Genomic DNA, 15,432 nt, shown 5'->3' with positions numbered 1-15,432 from the left:
CAGTGTGGCTTAACGGATAGAACACTGTACTTGGACTCAGGAAGACCTGTGTGACCCTGGGCTCTCTGAGCCTCAGTTTCCCCATCTATACAATGGGGGTTCTAATAGCTTGTGCTTCACAGAGTTGTTATGATCAAAGAGGATAATGTATGTAAGTTGCTTTGGGACACAACCAATTACAATGGAAAGAACAATGCCTCAGATGACCTGAGTTCAGATCTTGCCTCTGACTCTTCCTGTGTGACCTTGGGTAAATAATTGAATTTCCTTAGACCTTAGCTTCTTCCTATATAGACTGTGAAAGCAGGGGTGGAAGTAGGGTTGCCTAAGTGGTCTTGAGATCACTGCCAGCTATCTGTCTATGAAGCCATTATTATTGGACAAGTGTGGAGAATTAGCAGGGGTTTCATCCTCCCAGCCTCCCATCACTCAGCTTTCTAACCCTCCATGATTCTTTCTAACTGATCACAGATTGAGGGAACCCAGAAGCTTCTGAACAAAGATCTAGCAGAGTTAATCAACAAGATGCGTCTAGCGCAGCAGAACGCGGTGACTTCACTGAGTGAAGAATGCAAGCGCCAGATGCTCACAGCCTCCCACACCCTGGCTGTGGATGCCAAGAACCTACTGGATGCTGTGGACCAGGCCAAAATGGTGGCCAATCTGGCCCGCCCCCCAGCCGAGTGAATGGCAGGCAGCATCCCCCAAGATACACTGGTCCTGGATGTGGCGGCTCTCCTGCCTGTGTGCCCCCACTCCCAATGTTTGTGTCATGCATCCCTCTTCTCCTGCCTCCTGTCTTGCCTATAGTAATGTTTATTTTCTTAGGGGGCTGACCTGGGGGCCATTTTGCACGATCTCCCCCCATTTTCCTGTCCCTGTTCCATTAGCCCCCAGTCAGAAAAGGGCTCCCTACACCCAAACACTGTTAAGCCAAGAAGGCATTTGTATATACAGGACACTGGACTACAGAAGCTGGGATGGTAGCAATGGGAGCTTGAGGGTAGCTGCTCCTGTTCCCCCCACCCCAGTCTATCCTACCACGCTCATCCCTCTTCTTTTACATAGTGTGTTTATCAGTGGATTCCCAGTGTCTGTGAAAACTGCCCTGGCCTCATGCATGGACACAGCAGCCAGGAGCTGGAATTAAGCTGTTCATTCTTACTTTTCTGTGATCAATTAGTGAATCCCTGGAGACCTTCAGGGTTAGCAGAGGTACCTTCTGGAGTACAGAGGCAGGGGAGCCCTGTTCTAGGGACTGGCCTTGCGAGAACACAGACTGAACTGATATTTTTGTATAGTGTATAGAGAGAAGGGTTTATTTAATGTGTGGATTGATCTGTTTTGATGACCATTTTTCCCAGCCAGGAATGTCTCTTGCTAAAAGGGACCCCAAACAAGCCAAGAAGAGCCTAGGTGGGGAAAGGAGACTGGTAGAGTGAATGATACAAGCACTGGATCTGGAAAGTGGGAGAAGGAAGAGGCCAGAACAAGAATTCTGGCCATAATTTCCCTTTCTTACCTCTCACCTTCCTTCATTTCTTCCTCCCTCTTTCCATCTGTCTATCTCTTTTTGCCTCTTTCCCTCTTTTCCTTATTTCCTTCCATCCTCTTTCCCTCCTTTCTTCTTGCCTTTCTACCTCCCTTCTTCTCTTCTGACCTCCCTCCATACCTTCTCCCCTTCCTGTTCCATCTCTCCCACACCTTCCATCCTCCCTGCCTCCCTCCATGCTTTCATCCCATTTTCCTTCCTTTCCTTTTCTCCCCTTTCTTCCTTTTTCCCCTCTCCTCTCTTCCTTCCTTTTCTCTTTCTCTCCCTCCTTTCCTCCATCTCCCCTTTCCTCCCTTCTTCCTCCCTCTCCCCCCTTCCTTTCCCCCTTCCTCCCTCATTCTTTTCCTCCCTCCTTTCCTTCTTTCATCCCTTCTTTTCCTTTTTCCTCTCTCCCTCCCTTCCCTCCTTTATTTTTGGTTGTTTACATAAAACACTCTTCCATCTTCTTCCTATTTGATTTGTGGTTGAATTAAAAATGTACCATTTGTTTTGTGGTTGGATTGATTCCTCTGCTCCGCCTGCCCTCCCCAACCCTATTCTTCGACATTTCTATTGACATTGAACTATGCTCCTGGAAGACATGAATTGGTTTCAGTGTTTAGTGTACCTTCCTTTGCTGCACGAAGAGGATAGAAGGCAGGCACTGATCCTGGATTGAGGGCAATGAATTAGCCACAGGGTGTTAAGGTGTTCTTAAGCTTTTGGTCCAGAGGTGTTTGATCAGGGTGGGTGGTTATAACCTGACATCAGTCAGTGTTAGCCCAGTTGGGATTCTGGGAGTTGTTGCTGGACCAAGGGCAGGAAGCGGGGACATATGCCATCAGATATCAGTGGAAAGGAATGAAAATTCTTGACCAAGATGGTGGGGCTTGGACAATAATTTATAAAGATACATCAGGTAAAGATGGCATCAAAATGGGTATGAGAGTTAGGCCTTCTTTGAGATCCTTTATTCACAAATCAGAAGAGAAGTCAAATAAGAATGAAATCAAGGAGTACCCCAGAATCAAGAGGTATGTGTAAAGGGACTAGATGGACATTCTTGGACAACTTTCTAAGACTCTGAGTTAAAGTAAAGATTGGCACCTACTCTGAAACTTAAAATCTTAGAGAGCTGACTGGAGAGTGGAGAAGTTAACTGATTTGTCCCAGGGTCACACAGCCAGGATATTTTGGGCATAGCACTAGATCCCAAGTCTTTCTGGTTTCAAGGCTGGCTGCGTATTCACTATACTATGCTGCCTTTCCACTAGACAAAGCTTCCCAAAATATTGATTTCTCCATGTCGCTCATTTATTCAAACATCTCCAATATTTTCCTTATCCTGTAAACAGTTTACAGAATAAAGTTCAAATTTCTCAAACTGCTATTCAAGCCCCTCTATTATGAACCCCCAAACTACCTTTCCAGTGGCGCTTCTGATTATTCTCCAACATTTACTCTCTACTTCAACAAGGCTAATCTCCTTAGTGGCCCAGAGAAGTTCAGTGGAGAGTGTTGGGTTTGGAGATCCTGGATTCAAACCTTGACTTGGCAAGTTACCATCTGTGTGACCTTGGAAAGGTCATAACCTCTGTAGGCTTCAATTTCCTCATCTAGAAAATGAAGATGTGCAAGGTGACCTTTGAGGTCTAAGTTTATGATCCTATAATCCTTGCTTGTTTTCACAATGAATTCATTTCTGTTTTCCCTCACACCAGCAATCCTAGAATTTCCTCCCTCCACTTGTCCAAATCATCTCTACTTTTCAAAGTCCAACTTTTATCTTTCCCCCCTACATCAGCCTATATTTGTAATTCCCCTCCCCTTCCATTGTTATAGATCTTGTAGTTGGTATCATTCATTTCCCCAATCCAATCAACACCTTCTATTGTATCTTAATTGTTCCATGTATATTTTCTCTCCCCAACTAGATTGGAAGCTCTGGGAGAGCAGGGATACATCTTTTTTTTTTCATATTCCCACTGATATCTAGAATAATGCTGTGCATACAGTAGGTACTCAATATTTGCTGAATGAATGAATGAAACATTCAATAGCTTCATGGTGGATAAGTTCCAGTATGGGTTAGTACAATAACTCCACAATGGAATAGCCAATGGACTCATTACACCCAACTCTTAAATGACTGCCTCCTATTCCCCCAGTGTCTTAGTAAAGGTGCAAATATAGTTATAGATATCCAGAGATGCTACAAGGCTTCAGAAATGCCACCCTTGGATCAGGACTTGTGCTTTTAGATCATGCCAGCTATGAGTGGAGGAAGAAAGAGGCCAATGGTCCCAAGGAAGCAGACAATGATAAACATCCAGAGGAATATTCGATCGATCACCATGGCTACATACTTCCAGTCTTCCTTTACCTGTGGCAGAAAACCAATGCATCATGAAAGGAGCAGAACATTTGAGAAAGGTAGCACATGAATGTTTCCCCAAATGACAATGAGATAAATGGTTAACCTTGGCCACAGCTTAGGTGAGTGCTTACCATATTGAGGCCTTAGAAAGGATAACAATTTGTGAAAGAAGGGTTCAAAAGATGACCCCAGAAGCCAGTTTTTGTTTTAAGAAGTCTCCGTTATTCCAAGGCTTAAACAGCCTACCAATTCCTATAATCAATCCCCCAATTTTTCCATAAATATTTCCTCAGACCCAACCCCCCTCCCCCCCAGCTCCTAGATAAGGGCTTCTTAACCACTTTGGTGTCATGGATCTCTTTGGCAGATTGGTAAAGCCAATGCACCCTTTTCAGAAATGTTTTAAAATGCATCAAATCAAATACATATTATGAAGGAAACCAGTTGTATTGAAATTGAATTATCAAAACATCTAAATAAGTTCATGAACTCCCAGGTTAAGAACCCCTGTCCTAAAGGCTTTATGATTCTTTCCAGCTCCAAAATTCTATGATTGTGATTTTGAGTTTTAGATAAGAGAAGGTAGAGACGTCCCCAGTGATATGCAGTGGCCCCAGTGTAACCCAGTCCCCAGTGTCACCCAGAAAAACTAATATTCCCTACTGGATGCAGAAGTCAAGGCGAAGGAAATCTCTAGCTATGACCTGACTTGTGGAATCAGGCTTTCAATAGTGGTACATAAAAGTGAGCATTGTTCATTCTCGTGAATGGTAGAGACATCACAGTGCACCCAACTATATAAAATGGTCTTATGGCCTTTGGGCTATTCTGTTGTGGAGTTATTAGTCAGTGTTTAGATAGCTCTATCATAAAACTACTGATAGTTTTAACCATTCCACAAATATTTGTCCAGTACCTGCTAAGAATATGACACCGTATTTGATACCAGTAGATATATGAGAAAATGTATGCTATGGTCCCTGCTTTCTGGAAACTTACAATCTAGTTGAGGAAATGAGACATACATCAGGTTGCAATGCGGGGTTATGTATGATTGAGAAGTGGACCTCAAAGGAGGAGTCTGAGAACGAAAATGCCAATGCCATTGAATGAGAGTCTCTTTGAAGGCAATGTGGTGCAATGGAAAGAGTGCTGAGTTTGATCTGAGTTTTAATCCTGGTTCTTCCACTTATCTATGGGATCTTGGGCAAGTCAAGTCACTTAAACTCCTTGAGATTTCATTTGCTTAGCTATAGAATAGATGCTTCTAAGTTGGCCTCCAAGATCTTCTACTCTAGATCTAAGAAACTATGAAATCTGATCTGGCGATGCCTTGCTTTTCTCCTATTCCCAACTCACCGAAAAATCAGCATCTTCAGTCCTCAGATGGTCAGCAATATAGTGCACACCTTCCAGGGCTTTTTGGATGCTGGGGGTTAGAAAGAATCCAGTCTCTAGTAACTGAGTCCCTGCCTTGGAACATGGAGACCCGTGGTGATGACCACAGTGACAATAGAGGGTATCAATTACTGGTGATGAATGGTCAGAAAATTCCCAGCTTTCTTCCTCCTCTTCACCCTCTTTCTCATCCTCATCTATATTAGTGTCCAGCCAATGATGAGTGGTGCTGAGCTTTTGGCCAGGTCTGTGATGGAGCTCCAGGACAGGAAGGGGCCGATTCATCCAAAGCCATCTAGGTATACAGCCCAGAAAGGCAACCCTCACCCAATAGGGCATAATGTGAGTTCCTGGAGAGCGGTGGTGAACATTGAGGACAAAGACAGTGATGACGATCGAGAGCGTCACAAAGATCATGGTGAAGAGAAGGTACTCCCCAATGAGAGGAATGACTAAGGAAGTAGAAGGGATGATCTCAGTGATGAGCAGCAAGAAGACAGTGAGTGACAACAGAACTGAGATACAGAGGGTGATCTTCTCACCACAGTCTGATGGCAGGTAGAACACTAGGACAGTGAGGCAGGAGATGAGAAGACAAGGGATGATGAGGTTGATGGTATAGAAGAGAGGCAACCTCCGGATAATGAAGAAATAGGTGATGTCAGGGTAGATCTCGACACAGCAATCATACTTCTTAGTATTGTAGGTGCCCACAGCATTGATGATGGCCCACTCCCCACTCTCCCAGTAATCTTTCAGGTCTACCATCTGTTCCATCTGCTCAAGATCAATCTTGGCCTTGTCATAGGTCCAGGAGCCAAACTTCATCTTGCAGTTCTGCTGGTCAAAGGGGAAGAAAGTCACATCAATGCTACAGGAGCTCTTATAGATTGCAGGGGGTGCCCACTTCACTGTACCCGTGAAAAACAGGTGAGCCTTAGTCATGTGAGTCACTGCAAACTCCCCATCAGCACTAGAAGAAAAAGAAGGGAGAATTAGAAAACCATCCACACCTTTTTAGGTCAGTCTTGGTCCAGAATAGCTGAGTTGGGTGAGGGAGGAGGTTAAAGTCCTTTCTGGCCATGTATATGGATTTTTCTGTAATCACTTAAGAATGCCTGGTCCCTAAATCTTTCTTTTGTGCTTAACTTATATAAATATAAAGATTTGTCATTGTTACACTCAGAAAGAGGCAAGTGGTAGAAGAGAGAGAGAACTGGCCTTGGCATCAGGAGAATGTAGTTTCAAGTCCTTCCTACAAAACCTATGGGTTGTGTGATGCTGTGCACATCACTCTATCATAGAAGAGTTGCCTATGTAAGTTGTTAGAGAGGGCATTTCTTTCCCAGAAGTTCCTTGCCTTGAAAAAATCACAGTTCCAGAACAATAACAAATGTTCAGAGAGTGGAAAGTAGTCTAGATTGGCTCTATATGGAGAACAAAGTGTGTAGGGGGACATCAAAAGATCGGGTTAGAAAGACAGGTTAAGGATAAATTGTGGAAAGCTTTGAGGAGCCTAGACTTTATTCAGTGGATAGGAGGCAAAGAACCAAGCTATGTTTCAAAATTAATCTGTAAGGATGTGTAGGAGACATTGGAAGTGAGAAAAATGGCAGGAATGGGGGCAGAGCAGGGAGACCACTTGAAGGATGTTAGAATACTACCATTTTGAGGTACTGAGGCAACAGGAATGGAAAGTAAGGGAGAAATTCAAAAAAGCTTGAGAATAAAGAATCAACACAACTTGGTGATAGACTGAATGTAGTGGGTAAGATAAGGGAAGAGACAAAGGGGACTCCAAGGTTCTGAAAGGAGGTGCCTGGGAGAAAGGTAGGGGTAACTTGCATCAGATCCTAAAGAAGGATTTGTTCTTGGAGAATCCTGGGAACCATTTCATATTGGGAGAAGTTACCAGACTCAACTCTTGACAATAGCCCTTATTACCCACTTTATAGGATCAAGTCAAGTCAATAAAGCATTTATTAAGCACCTAAGTTCCAAGGACTGTGCCAAACGTTAGAGATACAAAGAAAGGCAAAACCAAAACATACTTCCTGCCTTCAAGGACCTCACATTCTAATGGGGGAGACAACTGCAAGTATGCATCAACAAGGTTTATACAGGATAAACCAGAAACAATTGTCAGAGAGAAGATGCCATGATGGAAGAGAACCAGGAAATGTTTCTTGCAGAGGGAAACCAAGAGGCAGAGATGAGGATGAAGGAAGGATGAAGAGGGTTCCTGTCATGGGGGCCAACCACTGAAAATGCACAAAGTCAGGAGATGGAATTGTCTTGCCAGCATCACCGGATCTAAGAAAGTAAGATGTAGGGAGCAGCTAGGTGGCTCAGTGGCTAGAGCGCTGGACCTGGAGTCAGAAAGAGCTGAGTTCAAATGCAACTTCAGATACTTACTAGCTATGTGATCCTGGGCATGTCACTTAACTCTACCTCAGTTTTCTCATCTGTAAAATGAGCTGGAGAAGGAAATGGCAAAACACGTCCCCAAAAAACCAACCCAAGTGGAGTCATGAAGAGCTAGACATGGCTTAAACAACAACAGCAACCAGAAGTAAGATGTAAGAAGACTGGAAAGATCAAACAGAGGATTTTATATTTGGTCCTAGAAGTGAAAGGCGATCACTGGTGTTTATTGAACGGGGGTGGGACAGGGGTATATGCTTTAGGGAAATCACTTTGTGACTGAATGAGAGACTTGAAACAGGCAGTGGAACCAGAAGCCTATTGAAATAGTGCAGTTGTGACATGATGAGGGATTGCACCATGGTGGTGGCAATGTTTCAGGAGAGAACCATCTGGTAGGAAGGTAAAAGCAGTAGGATTTGGTGGCATATTGGATGGGAGCAGTGAGAGAGAGAGCGAAGAGTCTAGGAAGACTCCTATGATGCCCGCCTGGGGGAACAAAAGGATAGTGGAGCCCTCTACAGATTAATAGGAAAGTTAGGGGTGTAGGCAGGGAACAAAAGGGGGAAGTGTGAGGAGGTAGATAGTAAAGAGGGGAAGAGAGATAAAAAGCTGAAAGGAAGGTTAATGATCATTCCATTGAACCCTTCTGTTTTACTGGAAAGGAAACTGAGGACCAGAGCAGGCAAGTCACTTGTCCAAGGACATACAAGTGATGAATCAGAGAAAACATACACCATGTGCCCACTTGGAGGTAACAAGCAAAGATGAAATCCTCCCTGCCTTTTTACAGGGCCCGGAGTCAGAGTTCCATACGCCAAGGAAATGAGCTTAAAGATGAACAATTAAAAAAAAAAGTGTTAGAAGCACGTCTCCATTTTTCTGTTATTTGAACTTACCGCTAGGTGGCAGCATAAACCTCATTTTTGCTTATGAGGTACCATTTCAGCATCTGGCTAGATCAAGGGAGTGTCACATATTTCTTTCCCCTCCATGGCTTATTGTATTTGGGCATCTCTAAGGCTATGCCCGCAAAGCCCAGCATGTAGGGAACCTACATATGTGGAAAGGCTTTAAGGAGAGACTGGCAGCAGACCAAGGAGTGTCCAAAGATAGCACCCTGTTACAGGGGAAAACCAAACAGTTTGGTCCCTAAATAAAGGCTTCTTTGACTATGATGAACCAAGAAATAAATAGGAAATATCTATAGGTGACATAGTGTTTAGGGCGCTGGATCTGGAGTCAGGAAGACCTGGGTTCAAATCTTACCTCAGACTTTTACTAGCTGTGTGACCCTGGGAAAATCACCTAAATCTCCCCAGCCTCAGTTTCCCCAACTTTAAAATGACAATAATAATATCACCTATATCCAAGAAGATTAAACAAAATGCTATTTGTGAAGTGCTTTGAAAAGTCTTAAAGCCCTGTATAATATCAGCTATTGTTAATATAATTATAAACAAGGGAAGGGGGGAAAAGTATAAATTCCTTTGGGTCAATCCTGAAAACTTGGACACATAAGTCTAAAATGCCAGGTTAAGGACTTGAGACTTTATTCAGTAATAGAGATCATCTAGTGCAATGGAATAATTTCTGGCTTTAGCGTCAGAAGAATAAGGTTAGAATCTTAGCTCTGCCATTTAATGCCAGAGTTCTTGAATTCAGTCATGTCCAAGTCTTTGTGACCCCATGTGGTGTTTTCTTGGTAGAGATACTGGAGCATTTTGCATTTCCTCCCAGCTCATTTTACAGATGAAAAAACTGAGGCAAATATGTTTGGGTCACAGAGCTAGTAAATGTCTGAGGTCAAATTTGAACTCAGATCCTCCTGACTCCAGGCCCAAGCTCTCCACCACTTCTCTGGGATTCAGAAAAGTAGAATAAAGAGATTGGATTAGATGAACTCTAAGGTGTCTTCCAACTCTAAAGCTAGGATAGAATAAATTTAGTTTAGCAGTTGGGAAAAAAACAGAGAGGACTCTTCCAAAATTATCTGTCTGAGGGTTTTAGATAGATAGTTTTGCTACTTTTCCTCCTGATACCTCTACTTCTCTCCCACCCCCGTCTAAAAAGGCCACATTTAAAATCAAAGTACATTGAACAAATCTAGATCTCACAGGCGACCCTAATGTTTCTTTAGGGCTCCATGGAAGTCAGGTCTACTGCCACAGATGTGTCTCCTTCCTTCTTCCTTTTGCCTCATTCTGGGGTTAGAAGTAGAAAAAAGCCCAGAAGAACTACAGAGCTTCAAGGAATAAAATAGCTCACAAGTGATTGGACAGGTCCCTCAGTTTCCTCATCTGGTGGCTAAGGCATCATCACTGTTACCATCACCATTGTCATCGTCACCATCACCATCAATCAGTGTTTGCTGGACAAATATATACTAGACCCATTGCTGTGCACTTTAAAGGAGATGCAAAGGTGAAAAAGACATTCTCCCTGCCATCAAGGCAATCTAGTTGAGAGGACAAGCTATACACAGCAGCAGCTCCAGTTGGAACTGTTACATGCACTAACCCCTCCCAAATCCAGAGGGCAAAACCTGGTCAAAAAATTCAGATTCTGGCTAAAAAGGAAAGGCTGCCTACTTGTTGTAGAGGACAATGTCAGGAACCCAGATCTTCTCTGAGGGGATCCGGATGGATGTGATGTTTCCATAATCAGTTGGGTTCCAGCGTAACTTGTAGTCACTCCACTCCTAAGCAGGCAGGAAAGGAAGTTTCAATTCAATTTAATTCAACAAACATTTATTAAGTATCTACTATGTGCCAAGGATTGTGGTAGGCCCTGAAAAGACAAAGATTAAAAAAAAAGAAATAGTTGTTACCCTCAAGGAACTTACATTTTCCAGGAGATTTGAAGGGAGTAACATGTTTACAAATAAATAAATAAATAAAATATATATAAAGTGAAAAAAAAAAAGGGAGGCTCTCCTCAAGACATCTGAGTAAGTGGAAGAGGACCAACTCTCTCGCAATTATTTCAGCATGGATAAGTAAAAGGAGCACCAGACAGGGAAATGCAAGAAATCCAAAGAGAGACTACAGTGAATTCATTTTGTCAGTCCAACTCCACATAAAGAGGCTATGAGTCCTAGGAAAAGGCTCCAGCCAGAATAGAACAGTCCAGCCAAGGAGCACAGTACATAGAAATCTTCTTGCATAGAGAAAAGGGGCTTCAATTGGGTTGCTTTGACCCTGAGTTGGGGCTCAGATGATTGTGAAGTTTAGATCAAAATGTCATCGATCATGGCTCTCCCTGGATCAGACCTCTCTGATGCAGATCATCCCAAGTATGCTGCCCTCTGCAGACCTGTGTCCTATCTGCTGTGCAGAGTTTCTAGCGCATTGCACTGAGGTCCTTGAAAGATACTGCATGCATTATCCATACCCCAGATAATATAGATCAATATCAAAGCAAGCCTCAGTATTTTTTTTCCAGAAGTGCACAAAGCCTGGCCCCAATACAAAATTTCAATTAATGAAGTAAGATTGAAGAAACAAGTGAAAAAAAGAAAATAGTGGCAATAAACAAAGGTTTTGGAGTCAGGGATATTCAAAGCATAAATCTAGCAGAAGGTAAGAATACACCTCATTTACAAATAACAGCTTAAAGAAAATTACATATTTTGCATAACCTGTACTAGAGTTCCTGAAAGAAATGAAGCTAGCATTTAAAAATGATGATATGAATGAAATGAGAGCTCTAGAGGAAAGAATGAGCAAGGGGAAAATGTTCTAGAGTAAAGAACTGAAAAGATAATATATAACTTAGTAAAGAAAGCTCAAAGTCATGCCCAAATAGTAGGTTCCTTGAAAATTAGATAGGATCAGACAAATGTCAATGACTCCATGAGACAACAAGAAATATTAGAACTGAATTGAAAGGCTAAAAAAAAAAATCAGAAAACATAAGGTGTCTTTTACTAAAAACAACTGCCCTGGAAAATGGGTACAAGGAGAATTGATCTAAAAATCATCAAACAACCTGATAATCTCCACTAAAAGCAAAAGCAAAACCTTAAATGTCATATTTCAAGAATCATGAGTTAAAACAGCCCAGAGGGCAGAGTGAAAGTAGAATACAATAGTCACCTCCTGAAAAAAAAGTAAATCTCTAAGTAAAACTTCCCAGGAATATCCTAGCCAAAATTCATAGCTTCCAGGTCAAAGTAGAAATAATATAGGCATCCATAAAGAAAAAGTTCAAGTACTAAGGAGCCAGAGTCAGGAACACAAAAGACCTCTTAGACCACTATAAAGAAGAGCAGAGTTTGGAATATGACATTCCAGAAGGCAAAACATAAACATTAAAAAAAAAAAAAAACCAGAACACTGAATATACTGCTGTGAGGGGAGTGAACAAAGGACTTCCAGATGTTGCGGATGAAGGTACCAGAGCTGAATAGATATTTGGAAATGCAAAGACAAGAATTAAAAGATAAATATATTTGAGCAATTGGAAGGTATATGTGATGGTGAAACATTTATCTTCTAATAGGAGAAAAGTGTATCCTCAGAACCCTATTGTCATCAAGAATCACAGAAGGAGAGCAAACAAGACAGAGTTTGTGGGAAAAGTTTTGTTACATTTTGATATTTTTTAAAAGGAAAAAAAATAAAAGAGAAAGAAAGGAGAATATACTAGGGAAAAATAGGGAAGAAAGGTATAGAACTTACTATAATTAGGTCTAAACTCAAGGAGGAACAGAGAGGGAGATTGAGATATAGATGAATTTCATTTTCAACTGAATTGGACAAAAAAGGGTTGAATACCACACAGTTACAAAAAGTTTGGTATAAAATTGAATTAAATGTAACAGGGAGTCAGGCAGGGGCTGAGAAATAGAAGGAGGCTAAGATGCAAGGGAATTTTAGCGAAGGATTAATCAAAATAAATTACATTTTTGGAAAATGAAGCATGAAGTGTACCATAAAAGGAAAGAAAGAAATAGCCAAAGCCTATGATCAAGGACTTGGAGAGAGAAAGAGAAGAGAGATAATAAAACAGAAGCAGGCTTCAAAAAATTATAACAAAATATAATGGAAGAAAATACGCTTAACAGTCATAATTATAAATGTAAATAGGGTGAACACCCATAAATTGGATGGGAGAAAGCAGGATGAATTATCAAGCAGAATGTAACAACTTGTTGATTATAAGAAATAGAAATAGAAAATTCACACGGTTAACATAAGGAACTAAAGCAAATGTATTATGCTTCAAGTGAACCCTGGAAAGCAAGAATAGCAATCATGGTTTCAGACAAAGCAAAAATAAAAATAAACCCCATTAAATGAGATCAAGTAGAAAATGTCATAATGTTTAAAGGTACTGTAGACAGTGAATTCATATTAATATATGTATATACATACATGTGGACTGAAGGGCATAGCGCTTGCCTAGAGAGCTGACACAAAATGGAGGAATCTAAATAAAGGAAAAACTAATTGATTCCTAGAAAGAGACAGACAGTAAAACTACAATAGTTTGAGATTTCAATATATCCCTCTCAGAGGGAGAAAAATCTTATTAAAGGATAATGAAGTTATGTTAGATCTCTGGAAATTACTATACGGGAACAGAAAAGAACAGATATACTTTTAGCTGTGTGCAGCATCTTCACAAAAACTGACCATGTACTGGGATATGTAAACCTTGCAAATAAATTCAGCAAAACAGAAATATTAAACATAGCTTTTGCCAACCACAATGCAATAAAAATATATTCAACAAAGGACCTTTTAATAAAAGATTAAAATTAACTGAAGACTAAATAATTTACTTGTAAAAATTTTATGGGTAAAAGTAAAAATCATAGAAACAATAGCATATTTCAAATAACAAGGCAAAATAACAAAACTTTTGGAAGGCAACCAAATTTTCTTCAACAAGAAAGAAGGAACAGATCGATGAAATAGGAATGCAACTAGAAAAAAACAACTAGTAAACTAGAGAGAACCATTTCAGTAAATTGATGAAGTCTGTAGCCAAACTACAAAAAGTTGAGGTCATAGGAAAGGAAGTAAGTATATCACTTGTAGGCAAACTACTAAAGAAATTTATCCCCCAAAGGGAGGGCAGATAGAAGATAATGAGTAGCAGGGATTTTTGAGGATGAGGATGACAAAGCTATGCTTGTAGTCAGTAGTGAAGCAACCAGAAGGTAGAGAGTAGAAGATTAGAAGGAGAGTGGGGGCAATAAGAGAAATTTGTTGGAGAAGATATAATGGAATGGGATCACTTGTGCATGTGGAAGGGTTTGCCTTGGCAAGGATAAGGGCCATCTCTTCATGTGAGATGGGGTGAAGGAGAAGATGGTAGCAGATGGTAGCAGAAGGCATCTGAGTAATATGAGACGAAGAAGAGGGCGCTCTCAGTGAATGTACTCAAGTTTTTCACTGAAATATGAGACCACGTTCTCAACTGAGAGGATGGGAGTAGGAGGAGTCATCAGAGGTTGGAGAAAGAATGAAAAGTTTTAGAAAAGTTGCTGCTGTGACTTGGTAAGACAGTTAGTGAGGTATGATTGCATTACCTTGTCTCAGTGAGGGCCAAATTGAGATTATGTCCATAAATTTGCAGCCAGCCCTGGTTTTGTGATTTTTCTCCAGTTTCATCCAGCAGTATATGAGTAGGATTGGAGGCAGCAGATGGTGGAAGTAATCCAAGGCTGAGACTTAGTAGGTAAGGGCATATTTGGGAAATAATAAAGAGACAAGGGATTCAAGAGAAGAGAAGAGTGTGGAGATTAACTCGATCATCAAGGGATCAAGAGGAAGAGGGAAGGAGAACGCAGCCAGTGCATTGTTGATGTCTTGGGAAAGAACTAAAGGGTCAAGGGTTTGAAAGCTGCAGTTAGGAGTTTGGAGTTGCAAGGCAGAGGGAATGGGAGAATGACAATAGATTATGATTAGATAAAGGAATTTCAGAAGATGGAAACTTGGTCATCATGGAAGATGGAACACTTATGGATGACGAGTGGCAAGATTATGGGTATGACCAGGAAATGAATAAAATTGAGGAACTAGGAGGTCAGGGTGTTTAAAGCAGTGTTCATATGTATGTTAAAGTTCCCTAGTATGAAGGCAAGAATTATGAAGAAGAGAAACTGTGATCCACACACTGAACTCCTGAAAGTTAGTAGATAACGGCTATGAGAATTTTAATTGGGTAATAAATTTAGATTTGTATGGACCTCAGAGGAGGAAAGAGGTTACTGAGTGATCATGGTAGGGGGAGAGCCTGGAAGTGGCAATGGGGAACAAGGGACTATTCCTACTCCCCCATCATAATTCTCATCATAATGGGGGATTTGAGTAAAAATGCAACCAATGCTGAAAAGGATGGCCAAGAAGTATTCCTTCAGAAGACAGTCAGGTCTCAGTGAGTACAAGAAGACAGAAGGAATTAGAAAGGAAAAGATGAAAATAAGTTTATTACCTATGGAGCATTCCAGAGAGTGGATAGCTTTAGAGTAGGATGTTAGGCAGAAGGAGGAGGGTAATGGGAATGAGGGAGCAGTTAAAGAGGAATAGAGAATGAAATTGAAACAATGATATCTGGGGGTTCAGAATCATTGGGATGGGGAGGGTATGACAGGGTGGGAGTTTGTTAATATTGAGAATTGAGTTATGAGAAATGAGTACCTTATGTCTGGGGGCTCAGATTTGAGGCAGAGTCATCCCAAGATGTCAGG

The 15,432-nt window shown here is 41.3% G+C and overlaps 2 protein-coding genes across 9 annotated transcripts in view; one reads left to right on the top strand and one right to left on the bottom strand.

Annotated features, from left to right (window-relative positions):
• PTK2B (protein tyrosine kinase 2 beta) overlaps positions 1-2,039 on the top strand; it is a 166,246-nt gene extending 164,207 nt beyond the window's left edge. For all 8 annotated transcript variants that reach the window (XM_072633852.1, XM_072633858.1, XM_072633851.1 and 5 more), the window contains one exon: positions 472-2,039. In XM_072633852.1, the coding sequence (XP_072489953.1) occupies positions 472-687 (216 nt within the window). In that variant the 3' untranslated portion in view covers positions 688-2,039. The remainder of the gene's footprint in view (positions 1-471) is intronic.
• Positions 2,040-2,472: 433 nt separating this feature from the next.
• The window catches only part of CHRNA2 (cholinergic receptor nicotinic alpha 2 subunit), a 29,348-nt gene continuing 16,388 nt past the window's right edge, over positions 2,473-15,432 (bottom strand). Inside the window, exons 5-7 of the mRNA XM_072633859.1 lie at positions 10,322-10,431; positions 5,268-6,279; positions 2,473-3,914 (exon numbers count right to left, since the gene is read on the bottom strand). Of these exons, the coding sequence (XP_072489960.1) occupies positions 3,789-3,914; positions 5,268-6,279; positions 10,322-10,431 (1,248 nt within the window). The 3' untranslated portion in view covers positions 2,473-3,788. The remainder of the gene's footprint in view (positions 3,915-5,267; positions 6,280-10,321; positions 10,432-15,432) is intronic.

This window comes from Notamacropus eugenii, chromosome 1, assembly GCF_028372415.1.
Source record: "Notamacropus eugenii isolate mMacEug1 chromosome 1, mMacEug1.pri_v2, whole genome shotgun sequence".
Classification (NCBI taxonomy): domain Eukaryota; kingdom Metazoa; phylum Chordata; class Mammalia; order Diprotodontia; family Macropodidae; genus Notamacropus; species Notamacropus eugenii.
The sequence above is the reverse complement of the archived record's forward strand: the minus strand, read 5'-3'. Positions and strand labels throughout refer to the sequence as shown.